Below are 23,304 nucleotides of genomic sequence, written 5' to 3'. Positions count from 1 at the left end.
AGAGGTATGAAAAATAATTAAAATAATAACTGGGAAACAAATCTACAATATTATCTTAACACTATTCTTGATGACTTAGAGTAAATTAATCTATTTTTCAACATAAATGCTAAAAAGTCACTGTAAGTATGAATCTTTTCTCAAGCATCAGGAGAACATTTATGATATGAATTAAAATGTAGAAAGAGGATTCATGTGGAAATATCACCTTATGGTATACCATGAACTGAAAGAACTCCATACATCTTGGCAGCAGAAATGATAAAAGAATGTAGATACCATAAATTTTACTTAAATCATATAAAAGTCTTACTTTGCTTCTTGAACTATTAAATAATTTAAAAAGAATCACTTTTTTTTAAATAATTGAGGCTATAACTCCTCACCAAACAAAATCCTAGAATCATTTCTAAGTCCAGTTCCAAAGGGTCCAATGACCTTGTATGACCTTTGTGAACACCAGAAATGCACACATGGAGACATGCTGGCACAACACCTATACCTAGAAAATAAAATAAATCTCCCCCTTTTAAAATAATTATTCTTTAATCTTTTATTAGAGTCCACTTATTATCCCACACTGGTATGCAAGCTGACTGTTCCTCATTCAATAATTCCTCCCTGATGTTCAAAAGGATGTACCTACTCCATACTCCCTGGGGCCGCAAGTCTCTCGAAGGTTATGTGTGTCTTCTCTCACTGAGACAAGACCAGGCAGTCTTCTATTGTATATGTTTCAGGTGCCTTTTTTTAAAAGAGAAAATGACCCCCCTTTAAAAAGGCTGATGGCATTTTGGCCACAAGTTTTTCAGGACATTAATTATTCTGTTGTCAGAACTGATTTGTACTAAAGCAGTAATTGTGGGATAAACATTCATCACAATCTTCTGAATAGTCTGGATGACAGGGTCATATCTCCATAACAGGATTGAGGTGAATGAGATAATGAAGTCCACCCAGTACATGACCACAAAGCAAATCACCAGCAGCAAGATGGTCTGTGTGGCTCTTTTCTCAGGGGACACTCTCAAGTGGTTGATGCTATGAAGATGCTTACATAGCCTCTGATGCCTGAACAAGATAACCACCATGTATGCACTTGTGTTCAGCATGATTGCCACAAGAAACACATCTCTTAAAGTGGTTACTGTTAAAATCAATCCCCTGATGATGATATTTATGGGAAAGAGTGAGCAATATTTATTGACCCTCATTTGGTTGTTCCCACTCACATTGGTATAAGCACCACTAGAGAAGAACTGATTAGTGCTGAAGGACAAATTGAAAGACCAAAAGTAGAAAAAAGCATAGATGATGTATTTTTTGAGTTTATGTTTAAATTTTGCCAAAAGTGAGGTACTGGGACTGATTGTGACAGCCTGAAACACACTCAGGAGGCAGGTGATACAGATAGAGAGGCCTCTCATCGCCCTGTTTATGTAAATAGTTGCCTTACATTTGAAGTCAATCTCAAAGTTCAGCAACTCAAACATGCCTGCAAGCCAAATATCCCATCCAGTGAGAACCATAATTATATGAATAAAGGTCAGTTGACAGGAGATCATGTCCACAGTCTTAGGTCTGTGACCTGGGATTATGAAGATATAGAAAATCAGCAGAAACAGATTGGCTAAGACTCCTAGTCCAGCTTGGAAATAAAGGACAGTCTTGATTGAAGACATAAATGGAAAGTGTATTCATCTGAAAAGCATAATGGAAGTCTGTTTCATATACCTGAAAAAATTATCAATTATATATCAAACTTATGATTCACTTCACAGTATAGCTATATAATCATTCTATTTTCCCTACTAAATATTGAGTAACCTATCTCTCTTTTGATGTTTCATACTGGAAATAACCTACGTTTTTATATGTCCTCCATTTTTTTCTTGTACAGATAGTATATTATTAATAGTAAATTAATTTGAGTCATATCTATATAGAATTTACAATGTGTATTCCTGTATTACACCTGAATCTCATTCCTTTGAAATTTAATTTTATTAATTTGACTTGGCTCATTTTATATTTAAAAATTGAAACAGTAATAATGAGCATAGAATATCAGTCACACTTGCACAAATGTACAAATATACGGTGAGATGTGGGTAAATCAAAAAGATATTAAAACAGATTTGAATACATTATAGTGCATAACTTTACTAAGATCTATTTAGAAATTATCTATATTTTACTCAGAATTCTAATGAAATCCCAGGCAAAATGTCTATTTCAATTCATCTTTTACATGTTTCTTCCCCGTGAGATCTTACATCCTCAGAATCTAGAATTAAAGACATAAATATAGCGGAAGACCACTTGTGAACTCCAATTCAAGATTAAGGAACCAATTCTAAGGTATCAATAAAAGACCATTTTTGAAAACCTTTTATGGAAGCATGGGTGGGTAAATCCACCCATGTTTTCTTATGGCTTTTTCAATAAAACACTTTATTTTTCCCTCACTTTCTCTGCTTTCTGTATTTGTTTCCTACCCCTTACCTAACATCCAAACCATTTCTCATTTTCCTCCTAGATCAATTGTGTCCTGATGCTACTCCACTGTACCTTCTGCCCCACTTCATCTGTATTTACATGCCTTTTCGCCTTAAGGAAACCTGTGTTTTCCATTTTCCTGATGAGACACTTTTAGCCTGCTCTCCATTCTCCATTCTGCTCTTCATTGATCCCATCCTCACCCTTATCCTTACAGTGGTCCCATTTTTGCTTTCCTGGTTTGTGCAGTTACTGCAGGCTACATATTCACATCTGAAGATGAGGAGCTGGAAGCCTCCAGCAAGAGAGAATATGGATGCTAAGACAACCCTATTTTCCATATATTATGACAAAAAACGACCTTGCTGAAGATGATCATATAGGGATTCTGTTTGGAAAGTTTGTTTAAAAGAGATTCCTTCTCATGTAATGGAAAGCAAGTTCTCAGTGGTACCATATCACCAGCACCCAGACACTCTTTAGAGTACTATTTACTTGCCCTGGTTACCAGGATCAATTTATTATTGAATTGATTTAATTCAGGCTTTAAAAATCAGCTTTGTGATAAAGAAGTAGAAAATGAGTATGCCGTTTCAAAGCTCATGGGAAAAGGATTACCTGATTTTATTTTCAAGCTCACTTGAATATTCCACATACAGACACACACACATGCTTATATGTATAAACATAATGCAAATAATGCAGCAGCTAGCAGAAGACGGCATCCTATATCTCCATGAATATAAGATGATAATTCACACATTTTACAGTTACATGATTTTTTATTCCTAAAATACTTAACCTAATAAATTAATGGATTCATTCCAATTTTCAGAGCCAGATATTTAATTTGCTCATCAAAATACACTTACAGTAGCTGTACAGTGACATTCTTGTGGTTTTTTTTCACTCTATTTTTTTAAGTTCCATCATTAGTACTTAAGAACACTTTTAACTCATGCCATGTGCCTGGGTTAGATTCCCAGAAAAGACACAGTGACTCAGGACCATCTGTAACACTCGGTGTGGAGTATGCACTTCCTTTTATGTTATGGCATGCCAGTGGTACACAGAAATACATGCAGGAAAAACACTCAAATACATAAAATCATATAGATAAATAGTAAATTAATAAATGTTCTGGATAATACTTAATGTAAGAATTGGAGTCCAAATTAAAAGAATAATAGCTTTTTAAAAATTTTAAAACAGCAAAGAAATAAAATATATATCTGTAAAATTACTTATTACTTATAGACCTACAATTTATTAAAATACAACATATAATACAAATGATAATATAAGTCAAAAGGTAGTAATTTCAGTGTTTTTACCCCAAAGGTATGTTTTTCAAACTTTCATATCGATTGCTTTGTAAATGTTTATCACATACTGAAATGACATGCCTTCTAATTGATCAGGAGGCATCTTTCTCTGGGATTCATTGTATCTGAGTGTGGATGAGGAAAGACCATAGCTACCATGGATACAGAGCTGTTAACATAGGCATGCACTGAGAAAAATCTTGTTTTATTTAAAAAAATCAGTGCTGGGGTGTTTCCATTAGTTTAAATTGTAATAATTAATTGTAAGTATTAAAGTCCAAAGTGTGTCAAGAGACATTCATAATGGTGGAGAAGCCACCATTATTCAATGGAATCAGAATTAAAAAACTAAGCAGTGTGCAGACAGGAATCTGAAGAGACCTGCAACAAAAGTGATCAAGAGTTGTTTTCTTTGATAGCTGAGTAGTATTCCATTGTGTAGATGTACCACATTTTCTGTATCCATTCTTCTGCTGAAGGGCATCTGGGTTCTTTCCAGCTTCTGGATATTATAAATAAGGCTACTATGAACATAGTGGAGAATGTGTCTTTGTTATATGTTGGGTCATCTTTTGAGTATAGGCCCAAGAGAGTTATAGCTGGGTCCTCAGGTAGTTCAATGTCAAATTTTCTGAGGAACCTCTAGACTGATTTCCGGAATGGTTGTACCAGTCTGCAACCCCACCAACAATGGAGGAGTGTTCCTCTTTCTCGACATCCTTGACAGCATCTGCTGTCACCTGAGTTTTTGATGTTAGACATTCGGACTGGTGTGAGGTAGAATCTCAGGGTTGTTTTGATTTGCATTTCCCTTATGACTAAACAATGACCTTACAAAATTCATAGGCAAATGGATGGAACTGGAAAATATCATCCTGTGTGAGGTAACCCAATCACAGAAAAACACACATGGTATGCACTCATTGATGAGTGGGTATTAGCCCAAATGCTCGAATTACCCTAGATGCACAGAACACATGAAACTCAAGAAGGATGACCAGAATGCGAATGCTTCACTTCTTCTTTAAAACAGGAACAAGAATACCCTTGCGAGGCAATAAGGAGGCAAAGTGTATAACAGAGGCAGAAGGAACACCCAATCAGAGCCTGCCCCACATGTGACCCATACATATACAGCACCAAACTAGATAAAATGGATGAAGCAAAGAAGTGCAGGCTGACAGGAGCCGGATGCAGATCTCTGCTTAGAGACATAGCCAGAATACAGCAAATACTTAGGTGAATGCCCGCAGCAAACCACTGAACTGAGAACGGGACCCCTTTGAAGGAATCAGAGAAAGGACTGAAAGAGCTTGAAGGGGCTCAAGACCCCATATGAACAACAATGCCAACCAACCAAAGCTTCGAGGAACTAAACCACTACCCAAAGACTATACATGGACTGACCCTGGGCTCCAACCACATAGGTAGAAATGAATAGCCTAGTAAGAGCACCAGTGGAAGGGGAAGCCCTTGGTCCTGCCAAGACTGAACCCACAGTGAACAGGATTGTTGGGGGGAGGGCAGTAATGGGGGGAGGATGGGGAGGGGAACACCCCTATAGAAGGGGAGGAGGAGGGGCTAGGGGGACTTTGGCCTGGAAACAGAGAAAGGGAATAACAATTGAAATGTAAATAAGAAATATCCAAGTTAATAAAGATGGAGAAAAAACAGCTGTTTTCTTGATATTCTTCCAAGAAAATTTACTTTACCTTTTCATTACCCCAGAACTTGATTTTAGAACAGTATTGTTTTATAAATTTAGGATCATCTTTGCTTTCTGTGATGTGGAGATTTAGTAATCTAAAGAACATACAATTAAAATAGATGACAAGTGTCAACTTCACTTTAAGTTTTAGGTTATTTAGTGAGTAATGACCTAAAATGTGTATGATTTTTCAGAGAGAACATAAAATGAGTATATTACATTCAGGTGTCAAGTTATATGGTGTTGGCTGATGTACTGTGTACTGTCAGGAGCAAGAATAAGTCTTCAGGAATCTCAAGAGGTGAAAACCTTAGCCACCCAAGCTAGTTTCATGTAATTTAAATAAAATGGAGAACAGCAGGAATAAATACTGATCATGATAAAGAAGGTATTAATCATGGATATTACCTGACCCTTTTAAATAAATGAAATGCATGAATTCTGTGAAAATTGAGCTTAGCATCTATGATGTTGACTAGAATATTACAGTCTCACACTATGAGCCAGTTCCTCTGAGATCCTGCAGCAGCAGCAGGACTATTGCTGTAGAGACTGTGGGGAAGCACTCATCCCCAGAGTTTCCCAGTTCCATGGTGTGAGTTTGGGAAAGATATGAAAATGTTCACTGAAAAGTGTTTGTGTGTGTGTGTGTGTGCGTGTGTGTGTGTGCGCGCGCGCGCGTGCCTGTGTGTGTGTGTGTGCGCGCACACGAAATTATTGGACTACTGAGACTAAGAATAGAGCAATGGCAGTGTGAACCAAGGCTGTCAACATGAATACCTTTATACCATCTGAGTGAAAAACTGAGAATTAAATAAAATATGTTTGTGAGTAAAATGACTTTTAAGGAAATGGAAAATATATCCTCTGTTTCTGATTGAATTGATCAAATGTATAGGTCTTGCCTAGTGTACTGGTGCAGATTTTAATGTGTTACTTAAAAGAAACTAAAACTTCTCTAATGATTGCAAATATAAGTTCATGTTTTTATTATTTGCTCTTTGTGGTATTGATACTCTGTAGGCAGTGACTCAATGATATTAACTGGCATAATTTTGATCTAGTTTTAAAAATCAACAATTTCATAAACCTATATTATCTGTTTTTCAGTTTAATTTTTATATGTTTATGTTTGTGTGTGTGTGTGTGTGTGTGTGTGTGTGTGTGTGTGTGTGTATAAAAGCAAATGAAGGAGGGAGATTGCAATCTGTATTTCAGACTGACTTCAATCAAACCAATGTTCTTCCTGTCCTAGCCTTGAAAGTGCTAGGATCATAAGTGTGTGCCACCACACCTGTATTCATTTTTACATGGTAATCTCTATATGTTAGTAATTGATGTTGCAGCAAAATGAAAATAGACTTGTGATGTTCATCACCTAAACTTAAATTTACTTTGCATTTGTTGGGGGAATGATTATTTTAATAACTAGTTGTATTTTAAATACTGGAGGAAACCTTGAGAATTTTGACTTTAAATACTTTTATACTATTTGAGAATTGAAAATATTTTCCTTCCTTCCAATGAATATCTTACTCAATATCATGTGAGTAGCAAGGTTAAAAGGTACAATTTAGAAAACCTGAAATATTAAGCTGAATTTATTTTAATTGAAACAAATCTATCCCACTTACCTGTTTTGTAAAGACAAATTTATATGGATTTAAAATATCTAAGAGGGACAAGGTTTTCAGGTATGTTTGAAATATACAGAAGCGATCTATTTTATTAGAAATTTCAAAAGACACTATCATGAAAGACCAAGAAATTTAAACCTCCCAAGAAATTTTCTGACTAATCTATCCTGCTGTTAGAACGAAGGTGGCTGCTGATAAGTGATCTTTCCTTGAATCTTCAGGACAAGAAAGATATTAAAATGATGTGAGAGGAGCACTGTGAGGTGAACAAGTTTAAATACAGTGAAACAAATGTAATTAATTTTATTAGAGTAGAAAACTTATGTTGAAACATGGAAATAGTTGGTGAAATAATGGTGACTTTTGGAAAGAAAATATTAACATTTTCCAGATCCATTTTGCTGTTGCAAAAGAAGAAAAGATCCCAAAGAAATGATGTGTGTAAAGTCACCTGGGAAAGAAACTGGGATATTAAGTTGCTAGTGTCTCACACATAAATGTTCAGTACTGGTGACCCAAGTGAAACGTGTCCAGGGAAACAATCAAATCTTAACATAAAGGACTGCTGTTGACTGTCAGATCCAGTAGCAGTGCTGTCTCAATTTACATTAGTGGTCCGTAGCATAGAGCCATGTAACCTTGGGAATTTTTGCCACTAAGTGTGGATGAATGGAAGCTTGCATATAATGTTTGAAGCTGACAAGGAATACTTGGGAGGTTTATACATTCATATGGACCATAATAGTAGAAAATTAAGAGTGATTTTCATAAAATTTTAAATGTACTTGCCAAAACCCCTGGTATTGTTTTGTGGTCTCATTAAATGCTAAAGCTTACATTTAGTGTTCATTTCTGTAGTTCAATACTAAATGTTGTCTGAAGCTGGAGTTATCCAAAGAGCATAGTGCTCAAAATTTCTACTTGATAACTAGATAGTTGTCCATGTTCCTAAGACTTCTTGTGAAAATGCCATGAAGAAAATTGCACCACTGTCCTCAACATGTGCTTGTGGTATGTACAAAAGTTATACATGTAAGATATGGATGTACACAGAAGCTGTTTGGTTATAAAACTAATTCTAATGCTTACCTGTGAAATTTCATAGATGTAAAACCTGAGAAATTTCTTAGTCAGCTTGAATCATTTCCCATATAACAGAATACAGTGTAAACAAAAGTAATAATGAAAACAACTGAAAAGAAGAAATAATTTTAATTGAAGAAACTAATCTTTCTAAAGTTAAAATAAAACCCTTATTATATAATATTGACAGTGTCTTATGTATTCCTAGCTATGAATTGAAACTCTCATGAGAATTCTTAAAGATATGCAAACTTACCAAATAAGAAAAATACTGATAAACACTAAATTAATTGACATTTGTTTTACACTCCTAATGTAAGTTTCATATTATTAAATGCATACAGGCAGTTAACTTGAGAGAAGAAATAAAAGGAGAAAATACAAAATACAAAATAAAATTTAAGGTAACTTAATACTATGAAGGTAATCCTGCATACCAATAAGTGTCTTTCTTTGCTTATCACCCTCATAGGCATTTCAGTATCTTGTTATAGCACTGAAAATGAAAACATTTGTCATTCCCTATGTGGAACCATATTGCGAGAATTATTAGTGTACACACTCAAGAGAATCCTAAGTCAGATGCCTGCCCTAAATTTTGCATCTGGAGCAACTTTTACACACATATGTAATACAATCATTTTAAAAGGTGAGGGAATGCATTATATGTTTACCAAATATATAATACCCATTGACCTCCTTCACACTTTTATCCTTTTCTTCTCTCTATATATCTGCTAGGTCCTGCTCCTCTTCTGAATATTGCTTTTGTAAGGTTACATACATAACCAGAGATCATACTTAGAGAAAACCATGTTCTTCTCTTAATCATTTCACTGAATCCTTTATGTCTACAGGCATCTGAGGAATGCCGGTTATATAGGGTGGCTCAAAAGTAATATTCCAAGGAGAGGATTCTCTAATTATTTAGTACAGAAATCCTTCTTTCTACCACTTAATTTCAACTCTCACTATAATGAAGAGAAAAGGAAACACTTACCCAGCTGGGCCTTTGACAAACATCCTTGTAGAATGAAGCCCTAAGATGTATTTATAAGGAAGAGATATCATCAGCTCCTCTCCCTCTAGACTCATAGTTATCATGTCATCTGGAAAAGGACATTCTGTACACGAGTTTGTTAGGAAGTGTCACTATCAAATGGAAAAGTGAACTTTCCTAATTCCAGGAAAACAGTAGAGTTGTAACAGCTGAGCTCTGGTTTTCCCATGTGTGAGCTATTCTCTCCATTCTATATCTGTCTGAGTATCACTTCAGTCATTTTGAACAAAAGTTTCAACAATAATATCCCCCTTAAAAGTAGAAAACCGTTTTAGGAGAAGTGCAGATCATCCTGACACTAAAGGACAGACTGCCACTTCTACCTACCTTGTCCACATCCTTGGTCAAAGAGGAAACTGCATTGTGTTCCTGGATATAGGAACCGCAGCAGGTACCTGCAGTTCTGTTCTGCACCTGGAACTGAAGTGAACCAGTCAAACTGCTCCCTGCACCCAAATCCCTTGGGGGAGAGAGCTGACCCCTCAAAAGTGCAGACATTCTTGAGAAATTAGGGGAGACTATGTTCTGCCCACATTCCAGACCCAAGAGGAAACGGCCTAGTGACATCTGTGGCCCCTGTGCACAGGGACCTAAGAAGACTCAGGCGCTGGACCCCATTCATTCCTGCCCATGCCAAGAGCTGAAAGACAGTCACCAGGACCAACTACATACCCAAGAGCAGAGAAATGTCCCAGAAATGGCTGAAAGATAACAGGAAAACAGTTCTACAGGAGTGCTGAAACAGAGACCAGAGGTGGGAGGGTCAAGCCACTATCAGAAACAGCAAGACAAGTTAACACCAGAGACATCGTGATGGTAAGAGTAAGGCATAGAAAACTAAGTAACAGAAACCAAGACTACTTGGTATCGTGACAGCCCAGTTCTCCCACCAAAGTAAATACTGGATATCCAAACACACCAGAAAAGCAAGATATAGATTTAAAATCACATTTTATGATGATGATGATTATGATGGAGGAATTTAAGAAGGACATAAATAACTCCCTAAAGAACTACAGGACAACACAAGTAAACAAAATAAGACCTTAAAGAGGAAACACAAAAACCCCTTAAAGAATTATCGGAAAACACAAATAGGTGAGGCAGTTGAACAAAACCTTCCAGGATTTAAAAATGGAAATAGAAACAATAAAGAAAGGACAAAGGGAGACAACCCTGGAGATAGAAAACCCAGGGAAGAGATCAGGAGTCAAAGATACAAGTACTGCCAACAGAATACAAGAGACAGAAGAGAGAATCTCAGCAGCAGAAGATACCATAGAAAACAATGACACAACTATCAAAGGTAATGTGGAACACAAAAAGTTCCTAATGCAAAACATCCAGGAAATCCAGGACACAATGAGAAGATAAAACCTAAGGATAATAGGTATAAAAGAGAGATAAGACTCCCAACTTAAAGGGCCAGTAAATATATTCAACAAAATTATAGAAGAAAACTTCCAAAAGAAAGTGATGCCCATAAACATACACGAAGTCTACAGATTTCTAAATAGATTGGACCAGGACAGAAATTTCTCCAGTCACATGATAGTCGAACACCAAATGCACAAAAACAAACAAAAACTATTAAAAGCAATAAGGGCAAAAGGTCAAGTGACATATAAAGGCAGACCTATAAGAATTACACCAGACTTATAACCAGAGACTATGAAAGCCAGAAGATCGTAGACAGATGCCATACATACCCTAAGAGAACACAATTGCCAGCCCAGGCTACTGTATCCAGCAAAACTCTTATTTAACGTAGATGGAGAAATAAAAAATGCCATGACAAAACCAAATTTAAACAATCTTTCTACAAATCAGCCCTCCAAAAGATAATAGATGGAAAACTCCAACACAAGGAGGAAAACTACCCTGTAGAAAAAACAAGTAAGTAATCTCCTTGCAATGAAACCAAAAGAGGAGAGACACACAAATATAATTCCCTCTCTAACAACAAAAATAACAGGAAGTGACAATCACTATTCCATAATATCTCTCACTATCAATGGACTCAATTCCCTAATACAAAGACATAGGCTAAGGTAAAGAGGACTCAGCATTTTGCTGTGTACAGGAAACACACCTCAGAGATAGACAGTCACTACCTCAGAGTACAAGGCTGGAAAACAACTTTCCAAGCAAATGGTCCAAAGAAACAAGCTGGAGTAGCCAGTCTAATATCAAATAAAATTGACTTTCAACCAAAAGTCATCAAAAAGATAAGGAAGGACACTTCATATTCATAAAAGGAAAAAAATCCACCAAGATGAACTCTCAATCCTACATAACTATGCTCCAAATGCAAGTGCACCTACATTCTTAAAAGAAACCTTACTGAAGCTCAAATGACACATTGCACCTCACACAATAATAGTAGGAAAGTTCGACACCCCACACTCATCAATAGACAGATCATCAAAACAGAAATTAAACAGAGACATAGAGACACTAACAGAAATTATAAACCACATGGATTTAACAGATATTTATAGAACATTTTATCCTAAAACAAAAGGATATACCTTCTTCTCAACACCTCATGGTACCTTCTCCAAAATTGGCCATATAATCATTCACAAAACAGGCCCCAACAGATACAGGAAGATAGAAATAATGCCATACATCCTATCAGATCTCCACTGATAAGGCTGGTCTTCAATAACAACAATAACAAGAGAACGCCCACATATACATGGAAGTTGAACAATGCTTTCTCTTCTCACTAACAATTTAGTCAAGGAAGATATAAAGAAAGACAATAGAGATTTATTAGAACTTAATAATAATGGAGATCCAACATACCCAAACTTATGGGACACAATGAGAGCAATGCTAAGAGGAAAACTCATAGCTCTGAGTGCCTGCACAAAGAAACAGGAGAGAGCATACCTCAGCAGCTTGATAGCACACCTAATAGCTCTGGATTGAAAAGAAACAAATACATCCAAGAGGAGTAGATGCCAGGAAATAATCAAACTCAGGGTTGACATCAACCAAGCAGAAACAGAAAGGACTATACAAAGAATCAACAAAACCAGGAGCTAGTTCTTTCATAAAATCAACAAATAGATAAACCTTTAGCCAGACTAACCAGAGGGCACAGAACCTGTTTACAAATTAACAAAATCAGCAATAAAAAAGGAGACATAACAATAGAATCTGAGGAAATTAAAAAAAAATCATCAGATCCTACTAGAAAGGTGTATGTTCAATAATACTTGAAAATGTGGAAAAAATGGACAATTTTCAAGACAAATACCAGGTACCGAAGTTAAATCAGGAACAGATAAACCATTTAAACAACCCCGTAACTCCTAAAGAAATAGGATAAGTCATTAAAAGTCTCCTAACCAAAAAGAGCCCAAGTCCAGATGGGTTCAGTGCAGAATTCTATCAGACCTTCATAGAAGACCTCATACCAATACTATCCAACTTATTCCACAAAATTGAGACAGACAGAGCGCTACCGAAATCCTTCTATGAAGCCACAATTACTCTTCTACCTAAACCACACAAAGACCCAACAAGGAAAACTTCAGACCAATTTCCTTTATGAATATTGAAAAAAATACTCAATAAAATTCTTGCAAACCCTATCCAAGAACACATTAAAACAATCATGATGAAGTAGGCTTCATCCCAGGGATGCAGGTATGGTTCAATATTCAGAAATCTATGATTGTAAAACACTATATAAACAAATTCAAAGATAAAAACCACAGGATCATTTCATTAGATGCCCAGAATTCATTTGAGAAAATTCAACATGCATTTATGATAAAAGTTCTGGAAAGATCAGAAATTCAAGGCCCATACCTAAATATAGCAATATGCAACAAATCAGTAGCTAACATCAAACTAAATGGAGAGATACTTGAAGCAATCCTATTAAAATCGGGCACTAGACAAGGCTTCCCACTCTCTCTTTACTTATTCAATATAGCACTTGATGTAATAGCCAGAGTAATCAGGCAATGAAAGGAGGAAAAAAGGATACAAATTGGAAAGGAGGAAGTCAAAATATCACTATTTGCAAATGGTATGATAGTATATTTATGTGACCCCAAAAGTTCCACCAGAGAACTACCAAATCAGATAAAGAAGCTCAGCAATGTGTTTGGGTATAAAATTAACTCAAACAAATTGGTAGCCTTCCTCTACTCAAAGGATTAATAGGCTGAGAAATAAATTAGGAAAATTACACCCTTCACAATAGTCCCAAATGCTATAAAATACCTCAGTGTGACTTAAACCAAGCAAGTGAAAAATCGGTATGACAAGAACTTCAAGTCTCTGAAGAAAGAAATTGAAGAAGATCTCAGAAGATGGAAAGAACTCAAATGCTCAGGGGTTGGAAGGATTTATATAGTAAAACTAGCCATTTTGCCAAAAGAAATCTAAGGATTCAATACAATTCCCATCAAAATTTCAGCTTAGTTCTTCAAAGAGTTAGAAAGAGAAATTTTTTGATTCATTTGGAATAACAAAAACCCAGGACAGTGAAAACTATACTCCAGAATAAAAGAACTTTTGGGGAAATCACCATCCCTGACCTCAAGCAGTATTACAGGGCAATATGGTTTAAAAACCATATGATATTGGTACAGAGACAGGCAGATAGATCAGTGGAATAGAAATGAAGACCCAGAAATGAACTCATACACCCTATGGTCACTTGATCTTTGACAAAGGAGCCAAAACCATCCAATGGAAAAAAGACAGCATTTTCAACAAATGGTGCTGGTTCAACTGGAGGTCAGCAGTAGAAGAATATAAATTGATCCATTCTTATCATCCTGTATAAAGCTTACGTACAAGTGGATCCAAGACCTGCACATCAAACCAGATACCCTTAAACTAATAGAAGAAAAAGTGGGGGAAAGTATTGAACACATTATCACTGGAAAAAATTTCCTGAAGAAAACACCAATGGCTTATGTTCTATGATCAAAAATGGACAAACGGGACCTCATAAAATTGTACAGCTTCTGCAAGGCAAAACACACTCTCATTAGGACAAAATGGCAGCCAACAGACTGGGAAAAGATCTTTACCAATCCTTCATTTGATAGAGGGCTAATATCCAAAATATACAAACAACTCAAGAAGTTAGACACCAGAAGCCAAATAACTCTATTAAAAACGGGGTACACAGCTAAAAACATTCTCAGCTGAGGAATATTGAATGACTGAGAGGCACCTAAAGAAATATTCAACACACTTACTCATCAGGGAAATGTAAATCAAAATAACCCTGAGATTCCACCTCACACCAGTCAGAATGTCTAACATCAAAAACTCAGGTGGCAGCAGATGTTGGCAAGGATATGGAGAAAGAGGAACACTGTTTGTGGGATTGCAAACTGGTACATCCACTCTGGAAATCAGTCTGGAGGTTCCTCAGAAAATTGGACATTGAACTACCTGAGGACCCAGCTATACCTCTCTTTGGCATATATCCAAAAGATGCTCCAACATACACCAAAGACACATGCTCCACTATGTTCATAGCAGCCTTATTTATAACAGCCAGAAGCAGGAAAGTGCCCAAATGCCCTTCAACACAGGAATGGATTCAGTATATAGTACATCTACATCAAAATACATGTACATCTACAAAATGAAGTACTATACAGCTATCAAAAACTATGACTTCATGAAGCTCATAGGCAAACATATTGAACTAGAAAATATAATCCTGAATGAAGTAAGACAATCATAGAAAAACACACATGGAATGCACTCACTAATAAGTGGATATTAGCCCCAAAGCTCGAATTACCCCATATGCAATCCACAGACCACATGAAGCTCAAGAAGACAGATGACCAAAATGTTGATACTTCACTCCTTTTTAAAAGGGGGAATAAAAATATCCATAGGAGGGCATGTGGAGGTAAAATTTAGAGCAGAGACTGAAGGAATGGGCATTCAGAGTCTGCCCCACATGTGGCCCATATATATACAGCCACCAAAACTAGATAAGATGGATGAAGCTAAGAAGTGCATGCTGACAGAAATCGGATATTGATCTCTCCTGAGAGACACAGTTAGAACGTGTCAAATATAGAGTCGAATGCCAGCTGCAAACTACTGAACTGAGAACAGGACCTCTGTTGGAAGAATTGGAGAAAGGTCTGAAGGAGCTGAATGGGCTTTCGACCCCATAAGAACAACAATGCCAAACCAACCAGAGCTTCCAGGGACTAAACAGCGAGCCAAAGACCGGACCATAGATGGACCCTGGGTTCCAACTTCATTAGTAGCAGTGTATAATAGCCTTGTTGGGACACCAGTAGAAACAGAAGTCCTTGGTCCTGCCAGGTTGGACCCCCAGTGTAGGGGATTGATGGGTGGAGTGATAATGGGGGGGTGGGTAGGGCACAACCTTATAGAAGGGGAGGGGAAAAAGTTAGGGTACTGATGGGCAGGAAACTGTGAGGAGTAACATTTGAAATGTAAATAAGAAATACTCAATTTAATAAAAATGGAAGAAAAAAATATTGTGTATGTAGGCACCATGAGATAAGTCAAACCTTTAGGTTACAAGCGCAAATAAGAAAATCCTTGAAAGATCAAGGATACAAGATGCATACTTAAACATAATAAAAGCAATATAGAGCAAACCACTGGCCATCGTCCAATTAAATTATAGAAACTTAAAGCAATTCCACTAAAACCAGAAAAAAGACAAAGCTGCCTACCCTCTCTGCATCTATTCAACATAGTACTTAATGTTCCAGACATAGCAATAAGACAACTAAAGGAGATCAAGCGGACACAAATTGTAAAGGAAAAAGCCAAAGTATCCCTATTGGGGATAATATATTGATATTATATTACACATATGTGACCCCAAAATTCTACCAGAAAACTCCTATATCTGATAAACACCTTCAGCAAATTGGCTGGGTTCAAAATCAACTCAAAAACATCAGTAAATTTTCTTATACAAACAATAATTAGGCTGAGAAAGACAATAGAAAAATAACAGCCTTCACAATAGATAAAAATATTATAATTTGTAACTCTAACCAAGCAAGTGAAAGGTCTGTATGAGAAGAACATCAAACCTCTGAAGAAAGAAATGGAAGAAGAAATCAGAAGATGGAGAATATCCCTTGCTCATGGATTGGCAGGATTAACACAGTGAAAATGGCCATCTTATGAAAAACAACCTACAGGTTCAGTGCAATTCCCATCAAAATTCCAATATATTTTGTAACAGATCTTCAAATGCAATTCTCAATTTCATATGGAAAAACAATGAAAAACACAGGATAGTTTAACAATCAGTAAATGTACAGTTAAAATACAATAAAGCACAGTGAAAGAACTTCTGGAGGTAACATCTTTCCAAATTTCAAGCTACATTACAGAGCAATAATAAAAAAATTTCATAGTACTGTCTTGAAATCAGATAGGTTCATCAATGAAATAGAATTGAAGACCTAGAAATAAATTCCCATTCCTATGGAAATTGATTTTTGACAAAGCATCCCAGACAATACAATGTAAAAACAAGAAATCATTTTCCACAATTGGTATTGGTATAACTGGATATCTGCATGAAGAAGAGTGCTAATAGATCCATATTTATTACCCTGTTAAAAGTGCAAGTCTAAATGAATCAAAAAATCTGACACACTAAATCTAACCAAAGAGATATTGAACAACTGCCTTGAACACTGGCAGAGGAGACAAATTCCTGAACAGAATATCAATACTCAGGTACTTAGATCAACAAATAATAAATAGTACATAAATGAAACTTATGTACTGCAAAGCTTTTGCAAGGCTAAGTACATCAATCAATATACAAAACAGAATTATAGAATTATAGAATGGGAAATTATCTTTCTGAACAACACATCTGACAAAGGACTAATATCCGAAATATATAAGGGACTCAAGAGTTTAGACACCCATAAGCCAAATAACCCAATTAAAAAGTGTGGTAGAGATTTATACAGAGAATTCTCAACTGAGGAATATCTATTGACTGAGAAACACTTAAAGAAATGTTCAACATCCATACTGATCAAGGAAATGCAAATCAAAACAATGCTGGGCTTCCATCTTCCATCCTTTAGAATGGCTATGATCAAAATCTCAGGAGACAGTATATAGTGGTGTGGCTGAGGATCAAGGGGGAGCACAACTATATACTACGTCTAGGCATCAACCCAAAAGATGCCCCTCTCTATACAAGGACACTTGCTCAGCTATATTCATAACAGCTTTATTCATAATAGCCAGTAACTAAAAACAACCTAGATGGCCTTCAATTAAGGAATGGATAGAGAAAATGCAGTTCATTTACACAGTAGAATACTATTTAGCTATTAAAAAGGGGGATATCATGAAATTTTCACACAAATGTATACAAATAGAATATATCATTGTGAGTGAAAATCATGTATGGCATTCACTTTCTTTTAAGTGAACATTAGCCATAAAGTAGTGGATAGCCATGCTACGATTCAGAGACCAAAAGATACTAAGTAACAGGGAAGAACCAAGGTAGGATGAATGTATCTCACTGAAATGAGGGAACAACATAATCATTGGAGATGGCTGAATGGAGGGAACTGTGTGGGAGATACAATGAGGATGGGAGGGGATCAGGCATGGGAAGAGGGGTGTAGGAGAAGAGTGTGCATGAGTGTGGTAAACAAGGGGGTGAATTTTGGAGTAACTGGATACCTGGGACAAGGGAGAGTCCCAGGGTGTCTATGGTATTGACTCTAGCTGAGTCTCATGAGAGAAGTGGTTATGGAGACTGAATATGTCATTTTATGAAACCATGCAGAACTTTGAGTAAAAGGAAGAAAACATCAACCCACTAACAAAATCTTCAATCCCAAATTAGTTCTGCCTACAAGAGTGGCAGGTATAAATGTGGAGCAAAGATTGAGGGAATAGCCATCTAACGATTGTCCCAACTTGAGATACATCCCATGTTTGAGAATCAATCCCTGACACTATTAATGGTACTCTGCTGTGATTGCAGATGGATTCCTAACATAATTGTCCCCTGAAGGCTTAATCCAACATTGGATAGAAACAGAGGCACAGATCTGAGCTAAACATCAGGAGGTGTTGCGAGTTTTTGCAACAGTAGGGGCAAAATTCAGGTAGCTGGATGGAGCAAGGACAGCACAAGAAGAGCTACTGAGTCAACTAGAAGAGCCCATGATTCTTGGTGAGACTGAATAACCATCCAAGGAGGACACAGTGTCTGGAACTAGGACGTCCACCCATTTATAGAATATGTGAAGCTTGGTCTTCATGTGGGTCTCCTAACAATAAGAACAGATCCGGTTTCTGACAACATTGCCTGCCACTGGATCACCTTCCCTAAACTGCACTGCCTGGTTGGGACTCAGTAGTAGAAGTTAGGCTTAGGACTACTGCAACTGAAAACCCTAAGGTTGTGTGGCACCCAAGAATGACTCTCCTTTCTTTGAAGAGAAGAGGAAGAGACAATTGTGGGAGCAGAATTTATACGGGTGGGATTGGGAATAGAGGTGTCATGGGAGCAGCTCTCAGGATAAAAATATGTAAATAAATAAAAAATAAAGATAAAGAAAAATAATTTATGAGATCTATCAAACTCAGCAGCACACTTAAAAGCTCTAAATGAAAAAGAAAGCAAGTCTATCAATGAGGAAGGTGAGCAGAAAAGAAACTGAGATCCATATCTGAAAGAGAGATAACATGTACAGTAATAAAACCCGAGAAACTAAACATTAAGCAACCAATCAATTCAATTAAAAATGGGATACATATCTATACAAAATATTATCAAAGGCTGAATCTGTAATGTCTGAGAAACCCTTAAAAATATTCAACATTCTTACCCCTCAGTGGAATGCAAATACAACCTATTTTGAGACTTCATCCTACACCCTTCAGAATGGTTGAAATCAATAACAGAAATGACAACTCATCCTGGCATGAGAACGGAGTAAGGGGAACACTCCTCCATTGCTGGGAGTAGTCTAATCTTGTACAGCTACTGTTTGGATCAATATGGCATTTCCTCAAACCATTGGGATTCAATCTACCTCAAACCCAGCTATACTTCTCCTGGGCATATACACAAAGATACTCAATTATACCACAAGGACACTTGCTCAACTTTGTTCACAGTAGCTTTATTCATAACAGGTAGAAACTGTAAACAACACCACCTCTGAATGGATAAAAGAATATATGGTAAATATATACAATAGAGTATTACTCAGTTGTTAAAAATAAAAACATTATGAAATTTGTAGGCAGATGGATAAAACTAGAAAAAATCATCCTCAGTAGTATAACCCAGACTCAAGAAGACAAATACAGTGTGTACTCTCTTATAAGAAGATACTAATATAAAATAATAGATTATTACGCTGCAATCCATAGATTCAGAGCTAGAAAGTAACAAGGAGGGCTCAAAGGGAGATGCATGGAAAGGGAAAAAGAATAGAGTTTGCAGGTAGACTGGGGGTCAGTTCGGGCTGGGAACAGGAGGGATCAGACAGGAGGTCAAAAATTGGAGGGAGATGACTGGAATTGGGGGTTGTTTGGAGGGTCATTTAGAAACCTAATTAAGTGGAATTTTCTGGAGATAAATGAGAGTGACTTTAGTGAAGCTTCCTAGTAATGTGAGATTTGGAGCCTGAGCTGGTAATCTTCTATAAATAGGCAAGGCATACAGCAGAGGGACTTGGACATAAACGCAGCAGAAACTTTCTACCTACCATCTGCCTTTCCTGTCAGATGTCCTGAGGTAATCGTAACACTGAACATGTGGGTGTGGCTAACCTATGTCTGGTACAACTTTAGACTCAGAACCCTGGAGGGAACCTATACTTCCTGTATCACCAGGAACTAGAGAGAGGACAGCCTACAGGCCCAGGACAGAACCAAACAAAGTGGGAAAATATCAATGAAATGATGCCCCATTATATTTCGCTGTACTCAGAGATTAGCATCTAACCCAAATTGTCACCTGAGAGAAGCATCATCCAGCAACTGATGAGAGCAGATGCAGAGATCCATAGCCAAAGACCAGGCAGAGTCAGGAAAACCCATAGATGAGAAGAAGGAGAAAGGACTATAGGAAGAGAGAGGTCAAGGACACCAAGAGCATAGGACTAACATAATCTACCAAGGAGGAATCACAAGGCATCAGAGAGATGGAAGTAAGAAACATCCACCCTGTATGTATCTGAGCCATGTCCCCTGCATATACATGAGTGTTTTGTAATTTGGGTGTTTTTCTGGGATTCCTAAGAGTGAGAGGGGCATTTCTCTCACACTTTTGCCTATGCTTGGGGAGTTTTTACTCCTAGTTGTTTGCCTCTTCTAGTCTTCATAAGAGGCTTTGCACTTTGCCTTACTGTAACTTGCTATGCCCTGTTTAGTTGATATCCTTGGGAGGTCTGCTCATTTCCATCTAAGAGAAAAAGGAGTGGATATGGAGAAAGAAGATGGTGGGGAGGGATTGGAAGGAGTGGAGGGGTGGGAAACTCAGGTCAGGAAATACTGTATGAGAGAATACTAATATTAATTGGGAAACAAGTCTACAATACTATCTTAACACTATTCTTGATGTTATAGAGTAAATTAACATATTTTCAACATAAATGCTAAAAAGTCACTGTAAGAATCTTCTTTTGAGTAAACTCGGTATCAGGGGAACATTTATTTTATGAATTTAAATGGAGAAAGAGTATTCTTATGGAAATATCAACTGATTGTGTACCATGAAAAGAAGGAACTCCATCCATCTTGGCAGGAAATTTGATGAAAAAAAATATATCAAACCACAAATTTTACTTAAATCATATAAAAAACTACTTTGCTTCTTGTACTATCAAATATTTAAAAAGAGTAAGTTTTTTTAAATAATTGAGGCTAGAACTCCTCACAAAATAACGTTGTACAAGAATTAAGTCCAGATCCAAAGAGTTAAATGTCCTATGACTTCTGTGAACACCAGGAATGAAAACATGCTGGCCCAACACTCATAGACATAAAATAAAATAAGTCTCCCCCTTTTTAAAATTTATTCTTTAATCATTTTTTTTTACAGTTCACTTGTTATCTCCCTCCCGGTATGCCCTCATCCAATATTTCCTCCAATATCCAAGAGGATGTTCCCACCCCACTCCCGGGCACTCAAGTCTCTTGAGTGTTATGTCTGTCTTCTCACTCAGGCAAGACCAGGAAGTCCTATGCTGTATATGTGTTGGGGTTATTTCTTTTCAATATATATATATATATAATATACATATATACATATACATATATACATATATACATATATATGGTTTTTTCAAAAATTTACTTATTTTTTTCCATTTTTTAAAATTTGGTATTTCTTATTTACAATTCAAATGTTATTCCCTTTTCTGGTTTTCTGTCTATCAGCTCCCTAACCTGTCCCCCTTCCCTTCTATAAGGGTGTTCCCCTTCACATCCAACCCTTTACCCTCCCCCAACCATCCCTTACAGTTTTTTTCCCTTATAGTTTTTAACAGAAAAAAATGACCCCTTTTTAAAAAGCCTGGTGACATTTTGGCCACAAGTTTTTCAGCACATTGATTATTCTATTGTCAGAACTGATTTGTACTAAAGGAGTAATTGTGGGATAGGCATTCATCACAAACTGCTGAATAGGCAGGATGACAGGGTCATATCTCCATAACAGGATCGAGGTGTTTGAGATGATGAAGTCCACCCAGTACATGAACACAAAGAAGACCACCAGGAGCAAGATGGTCTGGGTGGCTCTTTTCTCAGGGGATGCTCTCAGATGTCTGATGCTATGCAGATGCTTGCATTGCCTCTGATGTCTGAACAAGAAAGTCACCATGTATGCACTTGTGCTTAGCATGACTCCTACAAGAAACACATCTCTTAAAGTAGTTAGTGTTAAAATCAATCCCCTGATGATGCTGTTCATGGGAAAGTGTGAGCAGTATTTAGTGACCCTCATCTGGTTGTTCTCACTCACAATGGTATAAGCACCAAGAGAGAAGATCTGATTAATGCTGAAGGACAAATTGAAAGACCAAAAATAGAAAAAAGCATAGATGATGTACTTTTTCAGCTTACATTTAAATTTTGCCAACAGCAAGGTACTGGGACTGATAGTGACAGCCTGGAACACACTCAGGAGGCAGGTGACACAGATAGAGAGGCCTCTCATTACCCTGTTTATGTAAATAATTGCCTTACATTTGAAGTCATTATCAATATTCAACAACTCAAACATGTCAGCAAGCCAAATATCCCATCCAGTGAGAACCATAATTATATGAATAAAGGTCAGTTGACAGGAGATCATGTCCACAGGCTTAGGTCTGTGACCTGGGATTATGAAGATATAGAAAATCAGCAGAAACATATTGGCTAGGACTCCTAGTCCAGCTTGGAAATAAAGGACAGTCTTGATTGAAGACATAAATGGAAAGTGTATTCATCTGAAAAGCATAATGAAAGTATTTTTCATATATCTGAAAAAATAATAGATTACATATCAAAATAATGATTTGCTTCAGAGTATGTCTATAATATCATTCTATTTACCCTATTAATTATTGAATAACCTACCTCTTCCTCTTTTGATGTTTCATATTGGATATAGCCTACATTTGTATATATCCTCCAAGTATCTCCTATATAGAGAGAATATTATGGACAATGAATCCATTTAGAGTCATATCTATACACACTTTGTGTTCCTGTATTACACCTGAGTCTCATACCTTAGACATTCAATTTTATTAATTTAAATTGACTCATTTTATATTTAATAACTAAAACAGTAGTAATGAGCATAGAATATCAGTCACATTTGCACAAATGTACAAAAACTATAGCGAACTGGGGGGAAATCATAAAAGACTAAAAAAAACAGATGCAAATACATTGTAGTATATAATTTTACTAAGATCTATTTAGCAATTATCTGTGTTTTACCCA

General features: G+C 36.6%; 2 protein-coding genes across 2 annotated transcripts; both read right to left on the bottom strand.

Annotated features, from left to right (window-relative positions):
• Positions 1 to 773: 773 nt before the first annotated feature.
• On the bottom strand, positions 774 to 1,682 carry Vom1r85 (vomeronasal 1 receptor 85). The gene is given in 1 exon segment (NM_001009530.1): positions 774 to 1,682. A coding segment is annotated over 1 exon segment (909 nt).
• A 20,192-nt stretch (positions 1,683 to 21,874) lies between these two features.
• Vom1r84 (vomeronasal 1 receptor 84) lies at positions 21,875 to 22,783 on the bottom strand. The gene is given in 1 exon segment (NM_001009528.1): positions 21,875 to 22,783. A coding segment is annotated over 1 exon segment (909 nt).
• Positions 22,784 to 23,304: the final 521 nt, after the last annotated feature.

The sequence above is a fragment of the Rattus norvegicus genome, chromosome 4 (assembly GCF_021556685.1).
Source record: "Rattus norvegicus strain SHRSP/BbbUtx chromosome 4, alternate assembly SHRSP_T2T, whole genome shotgun sequence".
NCBI lineage: Eukaryota > Metazoa > Chordata > Mammalia > Rodentia > Muridae > Rattus > Rattus norvegicus.
The sequence above is the reverse complement of the archived record's forward strand: the minus strand, read 5'-3'. Positions and strand labels throughout refer to the sequence as shown.